This window comes from Monodon monoceros, unplaced genomic scaffold (genome assembly GCF_005190385.1).
Source record: "Monodon monoceros isolate NGI ecotype Baffin Bay Population unplaced genomic scaffold, NGI_Narwhal_1 Super_Scaffold_13, whole genome shotgun sequence".
NCBI lineage: Eukaryota > Metazoa > Chordata > Mammalia > Artiodactyla > Monodontidae > Monodon > Monodon monoceros.
The window spans coordinates 9694026-9706488 of record NW_021703769.1 but is presented as its reverse complement, the minus strand read 5'-3'; the positions used below and the strand labels follow the sequence as shown (position 1 = coordinate 9706488).

The window sequence follows — 12463 nt, the reverse complement described above, 5'->3', positions numbered from 1 at the left end:
TGGGGGTGAGGAGGTCTCATTAAAATGCAGATTTTTTCACAGTTTTGAGATATAATTGATATATGAAATTGTGTAGGTTTAAGGTATATGATGTGATGATTTAATACATGTATATCATGAGAAATGATAACCACAATAAGGTTACTTAACACCTCCATCACCTCAGTTACCATTTTGTGGTAAGAACATTTCAGATCTATTCGTAGCAACTTGCAAGTATATAATACAGAATTGTTAACTACAGTCACTATGCTGTACATTTGATCCCTAGGACTCATTCCTCTAATAACTACAAGTTCGTACCCTTTAACCAACATCTCCTCATTTCTCAAGCTGAGCTCACAGAAACAAAGTAAAATGCAGTTTCAGATTCAGTGGGCCTGGGTGGGGACTAAGATTCTGTGTTTCTAACGAGCTCCCAGGTGGTGGTGACCTTTCTGGTCTGTACCACACTTCAGAAAAGCGAGGGTTTAGTGTATTAAAATACCACACGATGAACACTTTGACAGCAATTGTACTTAAACATAGTTTAATGTGCTTTTATTATGTTTAAAAATACTGTTCTGCGAAGGGTCCCGTAAGCTTCACAAAATTGCCAGGAGTCCACAGCAAGAAAAAAGGTCAAGGGCTTCCCTGGTGGCGCAGTGGTTGAGAGTCCGCCTGCTGATGCAGGGGACACGGGTTTGTGCCCCGGTCCGGGAAGATCCCACATACTGTGAAGTGGCTGGGCCCGTGAGCCATAGCCGCTGAGCCTGCGCGTCCGGAGCCTGTGCTCCACAACGGGAGAGGCCACAACAGTGAGAGGCCCGCGTACCGCAAAAAAAAAAAAAAAAAAAAGGTCAAGAACGCCTTTATCTGGCGTATTCCAGAGCGGTCGCTCCATCAGCCAGGTCCCGGAGAGTAGACCACAAGGAGCAGAGCTGACACTGACTCTGGGGACACAGGGGTGAGCAGAGCAGGCTTCAGTGGCCACTGAGATGGACACTGTCATCACAGCCTAACCTACACCCTCTCCAGCCTCTGGAAAAAAGTCATAAACAGAGTACTGTGGGCGCGTTCTAACCAATTTTCCAGCAAAAGTGTTTTCATGTTCAATTGTTTAATCACAGAGGGAAAGAAAAAAATGCCTCAACTCACTTCATGATAGATTAATTCTGATATCAATACCAAGGGAAGAAATAGAGTGGGATAAAAATACAAACATTGGAAGTCACTCTCTTTTATGAGGCTAAACGCCCGAGAACCATCCTAAGCGCAGAACATTTGAAATTCTATCATCATTCTTGATGAAAAAACCCAAACTCAAACCAAACATGCCCCCAAACCAACTTCAGAAGGCTTGGAATAAAAAAATCTTCTTTAACATGATAAATGATCTCGAGAGAATTCTAAGGACTCGAACCACAAATCGTGTTTAAAAAAATAAATAAAAATAAGGGAATTCCCTGGCAGTCCAGTGGTTAAGACTCAGTACTTTCACTGCCGAGAGTCCGGGTTCAATCCGTGGTCAGGGAACTAAGATCCCATAAGCCGTGCAGCACAGCCCCCCACCCCCCAGAAAAAAAAAAAAAATCAAGACATTTCATTAGAGTTAAGGGGTAAGATATGGATGGTTTACCTTCACCACTACTCTTCAACTCTGACCCAGAGCACCACGGCCAAGGCATTCCAGATCAAGTAGAAAGAGAGGAAAACTCACTCTTTGCATATGATAATCTACCTGGACAATCCAAAAGAGTGGACTTGAACTATTAGAATAACTAAGACAGCAAGGGGCCTGGAGAGAACACACACAATTCTTCTGAAACTAGTCCTGCTCCTTTCAGCACTCTATCCAGTTCCAACGTCCCCCCTCGCTCCCCCGTCCTTAATCCCAGTCTCCTCCCTAAAGATAAGCACATCCTGGGAGGGTGGGAGGGAGATGCAAGAGGGAAGAGATATGGGAACACATGTATATGTATAACTGATTCACTTTGTTACAAAGCAGAAACTAACACACCACTGTAAAGCAATTATACTCCAATAAAGATGTAAAAAAATAAAATAAAGATTCCACATACAAGTGGAAAAAAAAAAAGATAAGCACATCCCCACTTGGAAGGTGGGGAGGCAGGGTGTGGTGGTGATTGAATTAAGTGCCAGGTGATACATGATGCTCTGTCATTCAGTCTTTTTGTTTTTACATCTTTATTGGAGTATAATTGCTTTACAATGGTGTGTTAGTTTCTGCTTTATAACAAAGTGGATCAGTTATACATATACATATGTTCCCATATCTCTTCCCTCTCACAGTCTTAATTTAGAACTTTCCAGCTAGCCGACTGAGGAAAATACAGTACTCGTTTCTTTTGGACTTTACTCCTTGTGGGCTTTTCATGTGAATATTGGCACTTCTACGTCTTAAGTGATTGCTTGTTCAAATCCTCTTCCGTTGGAGTGATCTTTGATTTGTAGGCATCCTGTGTGTTCTGAAGATGAACTCTGCCCCACGTTGCACATTTCTTGTCGGGCACGTGTCTTAACTCCTTAATCGTATCTTATTGTAAGCTTTAACTTTAGTCATATTTAATGTCTTCTTTGTGGTCTTTGCTAATTGTTTTTGCCTGTCTATCTCCCCCCATAAATTTGTCCTCCTATATTTGCTAGTAAGTCATATACTTTAATATTTAACTTATTTAGTATATTTGAAATCTGAATGGTAAATTTCCCTATTAAAAATGTCAATTATATTTTTTAAAAAGTCTGCTGTAAACCAAAATATGCTACTTGGCTTGAGAACAAGCGCTTGTGGGACGACTGCACTGAAAACTGGGTGCTTTTCTTATGCTGCACCATTTTGGCCTGAAAGAACTGAAAAAACCATGATTATTTTCAGATTTGGTATTCGGCAGATGTTTTCTAAAATATGAACTAAGTGAGACTGTCGTGTCAAGGAACGTTACTGATGATACTGTGAGGTTAACTTTTGGATTCTAAAAGAAAAGTTCGGATTTCAGAACATATATCCCCATTACCCTGGGCCCACAGCATCCTAGTTCTTAGATACTTCTGATGAGATTGGTAATATTAAATGTGATTTTCTCCTACGGTTACAATGAAATGGGTCAACATTTGGAACAATTATAAAAGTTAGTAAAACCTACATTTTCCCAGACGTCCAGTGTATGACTGTCAAATCAAGCCTGGGTAGGAGCCATTCAAAGTGGAAAACAAACTAATGAATGGATTTTAACTTAACAGTTTGAAAAATTTATGAATATGACTGCAAATTCTATACAGCAACTAGTCTTTAACGAACTATCATTTGTTGTATTTTGGTGTAGTGTTATCGGAAAAGGTTATCAAAATACTCCTCCAGGGCTTCCCTGGTGGCGCAGTGGTTGAGAGTCCGCCTGCCGATGCAGGGGACATGGGTTTGATGCAGGGGACACGGGTTCGTGCCCCGGTCCGGGAAGATCCCACATGCCGCGGAGCGGCTGGGCCCGCTGAGCCATGGCCGCTGAGACTGCGCGTCCGGAGGCTGTGCTCCGCAACTGGAGAGGCCACAACAGTGAGAGACCCGTGTACCGCAAAAAAAACAAAAAACAAAACAAAACAAAAAACCTCCTCCATTTCCAATTACATTATATGAGAGGTCAGACTTTCTTCATATCCTCCAAGGAACACATGGCAATAGACTGTAAACTCGAATAGAGGGATGAGAATCCAGCTATTAAGACAGGTTTGCAAATGTGTATACAATGTCACTTATCACAGTTTTGGGAAATAGTTACTTTTCATAGAAGTGTTTATATATAATGAGCTTACTGGTTTTTTAAAAATTTACTTTTTTTTTTGGCCACGTGGTACAGCATGTGGGATCTTAGTTCCCTGACCAGGGATTGAACCCGCACTCCCTGCACTGGAAGTGTGGAGTCTTAACCACTGGACCATCAGGGAAGTCGTCTACTGTTATTTTTAAATGAATAATGTTTTAAAGTTTTCATTCTAACTTTTAATGCAGTAACTGTCGATAAAAAAAAACTCTTTGGGGATCTTCAGTTTTGAAGTGTAAGAGATCTCAAACAGTGGCTGGGAAATCAATGTTCTACCCGTTTGGCAAAGGTCCCTAAGTGATGAGCCATACATATACTGCCATCCTTGCCTCCCACTAACAGCTGCGTCAGAGATGTCATTTGGTCTATATTAGTTCTTTTTCTTGGTAATAGAACCTTCTCTTTGTCGCTGGGCACTTGCCACACAGATTGAAGATTTCAAGCTCCCGGCCTTCATTTCCACAGCTAAGAGTGGCCATGTGACTAAGTTCTGGCCAAATGGGCGTCAACTCAAATGGTGTGTGTAACTTCTAGGATGTGCCTTTAAGGTGCAGTAAGCCATCTCAGACCACACCAATGAGAGCTACATCACTGGGATATCAAAGCAACAAAAGAAGAGCCCGAGTCCCTGAAACCATGGGGCCTGGCCACCATGCCTGGACTGTCACAGGACTGAAATACTTTGCTTTTATGCAACCTTTAGTTGCTTACTCACTACTCCATGAGTCACAAGGGATACTACTTCTGGGTCATGCCCAGAGAGAAAGATGCTGTGAGCACCCCAGGCCCCACTCCTATCTTCCACTGGGTAAGAGATTCAGAGAAGTAGAGCAATTGCCTTGGATCCAGAGAAGCAGCTCAAGTGTATACCTACCAGAGAAGCACGGGTCTGCCCTACATATGCATCCCTGACTCAGTGAACCCCACCAAGGACAGGGCCTTTTCTTTCTGTATCCCCATCATGCTCTGTATCACCTCAATAAAACATCAATCCAGCCCCTGCCTAGCTCTCTAGGTCCACCTGGTACTGTTGACATTGGGGCCTGACAGTTCTTGTAGGGCCTGTCCTGTGCATTGCAGGATTTCTGCAGCACCTCTGGCCCCCACCCACTAGATGGCAGTAGCACCGCCCTAATGGAGGATTGCTCAGTTATCCTCAGGGCAGAGTCACCCACTTTGAAGTTGCCTAGCCAGGCCACCCTGCTGGGGAGGAGGGGGGGTCATCTTTGTTCAAATGGCTCCCACAGTCTGCATGCTCTCACCGACATCATCCTGGCAGCCTTGCCTTTCAAGGCTTCACTAGGAGGCCTTTCACGATCCACCCTTCCCAGGCAAAGTTGACCCTTTGTTCTCTAGTTTCCATAGCACGACGCCCATTTCCAGTAGAGACTGGTTGTCCAGAAAGCTGTCTTCTTAATGATGGAGCTTCAGGGTTTTAGCTGGGTGTACGGCTGCCCTTCTTGAAGCCATTTTCCAGCCCCCCTTCGTGCCTGATGTGGCCACGGCTGAGTCTGCTCATTATACCGCTAAGTCACAGGGGATGCTGCTTCTGGGGCATGACCTGAGGGGAGGCATGCTGTGAGCCCTTCCTCCTGCTTCTTTTTTCCACTGGTTGAGAGACTGAGTTCTAGAGCAGCTGCCTTGGACCAGGAGTCGAAGCTGTATGTTTAGGCTGCCAGCTATTCCACCAGCTGTGGATTATTTACTTCTTAAATTGTACTTGAGAGAAATAAATCTGATTGTGTTTCAGTCACTTAGTTTGGTTTCTCTGAGAGCAAAGACATCAGTATCCCAACTCATACAGGCTACTATAGAGTCTACACTAGAGACCAGAGGGTGGCAAAGTTTATGGAAAGAACCAGAGAGTATAATACAACTTAGGCTTTGTGCAACATGCAGTCTCCAGGAACTACTTAATAACCCCACTGTAGGGCCAGAAAAGTTAGTTTTCATAAAATTGTTAATATGTAATGGGCTTACTGTTACATTATTGGTAACAAAGCAGCCACAGATAACAGTTAGACAAATGGACATGATAACAGGCCATACGCAGTGTGCAGAGCCTGGTTCGTGATCACGCATTCCTTTGCTCCAGCACGTATGGTTTCTCTGTATCCTTAGCAGCTGGTTGCTCTGAAGGCACCTTCGAGAAGCAACTTCACTGCTCTTATCTAAGGTTCCTATGGCCACAGGGCCTCTGTGTCCCCCTCCCCTGCCTCCACCCGCCTCCCCTGCCTCCACCCGCCTCCCCAACTTCACCTCACACCCATCCTGCTTCTGCTCCCTCCAAGCCTTTGTACCGCGGTTCCCTCTGCCTGGAACCCTTCCCTTCTCCTCATCTGGTTACTCAGCCATCTTTCTGTTTTTCTCTTTTTTCTTTTCACCATGCAGCACGCAGGATCTAATTCCTCAACCAGGGATCGAACCTGCGCCCCCTGCAGTGGAAGCACAGAGTCTTAACCACTGGACAGCCCGGCAAGTCCCTTAGCCATCTCTCATAGTTTAACTTGAGAGTCTCTTCCTCCGAAAAGCCTGTCATGACCAGCCTGGATCAAATCCCCTACTACAGTCCCGGTACTTTTCCCCTTGCCTGTTAGTTACCATTATTGCCTTCGTGACTTTTTAGGTCCCAGACCCTCCCACTAGACTAAGTTTCATGAGGCAGAGAGACTGTTTCTGTCCTGCTTGCCACTATATGCCCAGCACTTCGTTCATATCCACATCCTCAGGTTTTTTCAACACTCAAGTTTTGAACAAATGAATGGATACCTACCAGTGTGGATTCTTAGATGGCGGTCCAAATCTTTCATGCCATGAACAGTTTTGAAGTGGCAACCTAGAAAAGAAAAACAGGTTCCCTTAATATAAATAACCTCAAAGAGGAAAGCTACCAGGAATCTGAAATTCTGGCAAGTCACGTGCTGAGCCAGTGAGTGAGCTGATGCTGAGCTCCTGTGACCAAGCCCCGTACAGAGAAGGGGCTCAGCGCCTCGAGTTTACTCTTACCTGGATAGCAGCAGTTGAAGGTCCTCTCCCCAAGGGTTGCTGTTTGTTCCTTTGACTCAGAGGGAAGAGCTGTGACAGGGGCTTTCTGGGTATCACTGCTATCAGCGGAGGGACAAGTTGGTTTCTGAACATCATTATCTAGTTCTGAAGCTGAAATTGAGACAATAATAAGTGTTACTTAATTTCTCAAATATGAGCACCACGGTAAGTCTTATAGCAGGTTTGGACTTATTTCACCTACCACCCCCACCACCCCACAAAAAAAAAAAAAAAAAAAACCCCAAACATCACAAGTTAGAAGTCATGCACACTCTGGTCTTAACAATCCTCTTCCTCTTTACCAATTTCCAGGAAGTACAGGGGACAAAGGAACACGGTATCGTGACAGGGACCCAACTGCCAAGATCCAGACTGCAAAACTTTGCAGCAGTGCTTCTCAAACAACGTGGGGAAGACCTGGTACATAGAATAACTTCCAATCCGTCAGACCAGTATTTTTTTTTTTTTTTTTTTTTTTTTGCTGTACGCGGGCCCCTCACTGCTGTGGCCTCTCCCGTTGCGGAGCACAGGCTCCGGACGCGCAGGCTCAGCGGCCATGGCTCACGGGCCCAGCCGCTCCGTGGCACGTGGGATCTTCCCGGACCAGGGCACGAACCCATGTCCCCTGCATCGGCAGGCAGACTCTAAACCACTGCGCCACCAGGGAAGCCCAGACCAGTATTTTTTACAAAATAAAGACAAATTATGAGAAAAGTGGAATAAGACAATAAAAGCCCAAACATTATTAGATATGACAGAAAGGTGGATGTCGAGCTGTCTTTAAGTGCTTACTCTCCACTTCCGAATTTATTTTGACTCAACTCAGTAATAGGTCACAGACCACACTTCAAGTGCCACTGCTTTCCAGGACAAAATGCCACTGTTTCAACTTGAAAGATGGAGGAGGAGAAAGAAAAGTCAGAGACTAAAAGATTTGAGATGGTCTATAGTATCAGGACCTTTTTGCATCCCGATTTAAACATATTGTAAAAGCCATTTAAGACCATGGGAAGTGCAAACACTAACTGAAAGTTTGATAAGGGAATTTTTTTTTTTTTTATAAAGGTGTGAAGATGAAATTAAAGTTTTAAAAAGCATTCTAATAGTTTACAAATGGCTGTTTATAAATTGTATATGTCTGATGTGCTTCAAAATAATCCAGGGAGGGGAATGGCTGCACAGAAGAAACGACTGGCCACTGTAACTAGTTGTTGAAACTGAGCATCTGGTCCACGAAGTTTGCTGTATCATTCTCTCTGTTAGTAAGGCTAAGCTAGGTGAAACTGCTGTTTCTGTGGGCCAAAATGACCAGATAATTTCATAGGGTTCAATCTAATATGCAGGTTTAAAAATTTCTATAACAAAGCCTAAGTACGCCTAGAAGATTGTAAAGTGATTTCTCTCCAAATAGATTTAAGACCAAGGTAAAAAGGGGTGCTGTCAGTATCTTAGGTTTTTTTTTTTTTTTTTGCGGTACGCAGGCCTCTCACTGTTGTGGCCTCTCCCGTTGCGGAGCACAATCTTAAAGAATATATTAACTAGTTTATGAATTACAGGCCAAGGTCAGGGACTTTTGGCCCCAGTTATAGAAGGTGGATTCCATCTCTCTTGCTAGGTTTGTTAAGGTAAACCTTCTCACCATGAGAAGCTGTAGAACACATTGATAAGGGCTTCAGTTCCAAGCATAGGGTTTGCTTAGCCACGTGCTAGCTGTGTGACTATGGGCAACTTAAGTAAACTGAGGCTCAGAAAGGTTATCTGTAAAAAGGTATCACTGACCTGCCTCAGAGTTAAGAGATGAACAATGTAAATACTTGGTACAGCGCCCGGCCTCCACTGAGTCAATGCTATTACAGGGCTTCAGGTAAAGGACTGCAGCTATCACATCCAAGTAGCTGTGGTGCTTGAAGCCCCTTAACAGGGTCTGAACAACTGACCTAGTCCCGTAGCTTTCAACTGGGGGTCATTTTGCAGTACCTGGGGACGTTTTTGATTGTCATGATCGTGTGCACACGTTTGCGATAGTGGCACCTAGTGGGCAGGGGCCAGGGACGTTGCTAAACATCCTATGATGCACAGGGCGGCCTCCACACCTACATCAGAGTCACCTGAATTGCGGGTTAAATGTAGTTTCCAAAGCCTCATCCAGACTTAACTGGGGGTGGGCCCAGGAACCTGCATTTTAAAAGCACTCCAAGTGATATCCTCATACTACTCTTTAAGCCTTTGCTACTCAAACGGTGGTCCTCAGAGCACTAACACCAGCGTGACCTGAGAGCTTGTTAGAAATGCAGAACCTCAGGTCCCAGACCTACAGAATCTGCACTTTAACGAGATCCCCAGGTGATGCCTATGCTCATTAAAGTGGCAGAAGTGTAACTCCAAGGCAGCACTACTCAAAAAACCCGTGCATCACAATCACCTGGAGGGCTTGTTAAGGTACAGGTGGCTTGGGCTCCGCCTCTGCAGTTCCTGACTCAGTAGGTCTGGAGTGGGGCTGGCAATTCTTCATTTCTAACAAGCTCCCAGCTGATGCTGTTGGTCTGGGGACCACATTTTGAGAATTTCTGCTCTTCCAGAAGAGATACTGGCTCGGAAGAGATGCTGCTCAAGGCCGCAGGGCTAGATGGTTTCAGCCAATTAGAACCCACACTTGCCAGATGTGAAGTCCATCACTCTGCCCCTCAGAGGAAGACACAAAACCTAGCATTGTTTAGCAATTCACATGTTAAAGAAAGCCATTAAACTATTGAGGGTTTTTAATCCCACAGAAACCAAGGAAGACTGAAAAGCTGAAATCCAAGTGAGAGGCTGTAAAGCACAACGATTTAGCAAACTGACTGGGAAGCCAGGTGATAAGTTCCAAATTCCAATTCTATCCTTTACTAGCTGTGTGACCCTGAGTAAGTTACTCAACTTCCCTGTTCCTCAGTTTCCACATCTGTAAAATGAGGATTATGGCCCCCATCTCACAGGTTTAGATGAAGATTAAGTTCTTTAATGTATATACGTAAAAGAACCTTATACATAAGTCAGCACTATATAAATGTTACTGGTTTTATTCACTGATGTGTACACACACGAGCCACCGGATTCTCAGGGAGTGGAAAACACACTGAGCAATGCAAGTTTGAAGGCTTGAAGGTAGAAGGGAGATGGATGTGTTAAAGCTATCAGAAAACTGTGCCCAAGGCTATAAAGGGTCACTATGGCAGACTATGGCAGAGGCATGCAGAGCTTCTAAAGGCGCCTTCCTCCTTCAATTTTAAGCATCCAGGAAAGCAAGGAAGGTCAGAAGCCTACTCTCCTGAGAGAGGTACAGCTGGGGCAGAGGCCCTTCTAGTCTGAAAGATGGGGTTGGGGCCACATCTGACAGAACTCAGTTTAGCACAGCGGCCATTTTAACCCTTGGTTGATGTTCCTTTGGTAAGGCTGTTTTCCTGCCCCTCTTATGATTGAAGTGATTGAAGTCTACCAACTGACCTGCTCTGTTCTGTCTCCTCCAAAAGAGGTGAGTTGCAAAGCCATCTGCAAATTAAGAGTGACCCAACCTTAAAAAAAAAAAAAAAAAAAAAAAAGGCGGGCTTCTAACTCAGCATCATAACAGACCTAAAACACATGGAGGGGGAACATCAGTTGCAAGACTGCTTTTCCCCCCAGCGGCGGCTGGTGTTGAGGTGCCCTGGCACCCACAGTGCTGCACAACACAGAGCACCCTCCCCAACCCCTCCAAACACAGGGCAAGGCTCCAGGAGGTGCCCTCCAAGCGCTGTCTGCAGGAAGAAAAAGCAGCCCATGGCACTCACTTTGAACAGCCCGGGTTTACTCAGGAATTGTCTTTTATAATCGCTTCCCCCAAAGACTCAACATCCCCAATACCTCCCCAATTCTTTTACAGAGTATCAGGAGAAGCCTTGCTCCCACCCCAGGAACCCCACCCTAGGGTTAGGGTGGAACCCCACTCCGGTTCCACCCACCTATCGCCACTCTAGACCTTGCGCACAAAGACAGGATATTTTGGTTATAGTAGTTCCATCCAGCCAAGCTTTAGGTTTTTTTGTTTTTTTTTTAAAGAAACTTTATTTATTGGAATAGGTACTAGAGCGTTAATAGGTATAATCCAAAAGTTACTGTGAAAAGTCTCCAACCCCACTCCCCAGCTACCCAGTTCCCTCCAAAGGCAATGTTAAGAGTTTCTTGACACATTTTGTTTAATTAGCTATTTATCTAAAGGGTTGGTTTTCTTTTTAGGACTGTATTTAAAACTAAAGCGTGATGCCAAACTATTAGCTCAGGAGTGACTTTAAGCTTCTGCTTTCCTCCACTACCTCCTTGGGAGCGTAGCAAAGCCCACCAGACAGACCTGCTGCTGGAAGTCTGATCCTTCTGGCATAAGAGACTAGATCCCCCTCTCCCTTTCCGAGCCAGGAAAATGCTCGGAAGGGAGAGAAGAGAAGAAAGTTCTGCTAAAACTCCTCTCACTACCCCCTTGCTAAGCGAAAGGCAGCAGCGACCCCCGGGCGGGAGGGAAGGTGGCGGGCAGAGGGACCGTCAAGTAGGAACCTACATTGTCTTACCTGAGTGCAAGATAATCAGAAGGGGAAGCGCCTTAGAAATGCAGAGTCCCCGACTCCACCCCACCCCTGAGATTACAGCAGCGCAGGGGGTGGTGGGAGCCTGAGAATTTAGCGAGTTCTCGAAGCTCCCTACTTGCAGGCTCTTCAGAAGCAGAGTCTCCAAGGCCCACCGGGTGAGAAATACTGCCCCGGGGGCCTAGGGTAGTCCGGGGTCCCTAGGCTTCTCCCGGACCCCCTCTAGCCCGGTGGCAGCCGGGGTGAGCCTGTTAAATCCCACCGCGGCACCCTGCTCACTCCCCGCCCCCAACATGGCTCCACTTCGCTTACAGTAGAAGTCAAAGTCCTTACCGGAGCCCGGAGCTCCCGTCACTTCTCAAAACCTCAATCGGACGCGCCTCAAAGCTCCAGCCTCGCTGACGCCTGAGGCCTCTGCACTTGCTGTTCCCTCTGCCTGAGTGCTCTTCCCTCGGCCATCTCCACCACTCGCTCCCTCACAACCTCCCCAGAGTGTTACTCGAGGCTGCCCTCCACGGAGAGGCCTTCCCGGGACAACCCCCTCCCAGCTTGAGGTTTTCCCCGGCGCTCCGCGCTAACACACCTCACGCTCCGCCGCTTTATCTCACGTGCCATCTTTCTCGCCTCCACTGGGCCATAAGCTCCAGGAGGGTCGGAATTCTATCCTCCTTGTTCTTTGCTGTTTCTCTCCAGCAACTAGCCCCAGGTCCCGGCAGAAGCTCAGACATTTTACAGACATCTCCCCCCATCCCTCAGGAAAACGCCTGGGCCGCGGGTCTCGGAGCGCCCACCTTCCAGGCGCTCAGCTCCAGCCCAGCGCCAAGGAGGTCGGGCACCCGAGTGCCGGCGCACCCCGAAGACAGCCTCCAAAGGGGTCTCAGAGCATCCTTCCAACGTGTTCGGGAGATGAACCGTCATTTCATAGCGCTTGGGGGGAGGGGGAGTGGAGGCAGGAATCCCCTCGGGGAGCGACGTAATTTACCCGAGGAGGGTGAACTTACGAGGTGTGCG

At 46.2% G+C, this 12463-nt stretch overlaps 1 protein-coding gene across 2 annotated transcripts in view; it reads right to left on the bottom strand.

Moving 5' to 3' along the window:
• Nucleotides 1-12463, bottom strand: part of ZFP64 (ZFP64 zinc finger protein) — a 79121-nt gene that overhangs the window by 8296 nt on the left and 58362 nt on the right. For both annotated transcript variants that reach the window (XM_029221119.1, XM_029221120.1), the window contains 2 exons: nt 6822-6971; nt 6589-6651 (listed from right to left, as the gene is read on the bottom strand). In XM_029221119.1, the coding sequence (XP_029076952.1) occupies nt 6589-6651; nt 6822-6971 (213 nt within the window). The remainder of the gene's footprint in view (nt 1-6588; nt 6652-6821; nt 6972-12463) is intronic.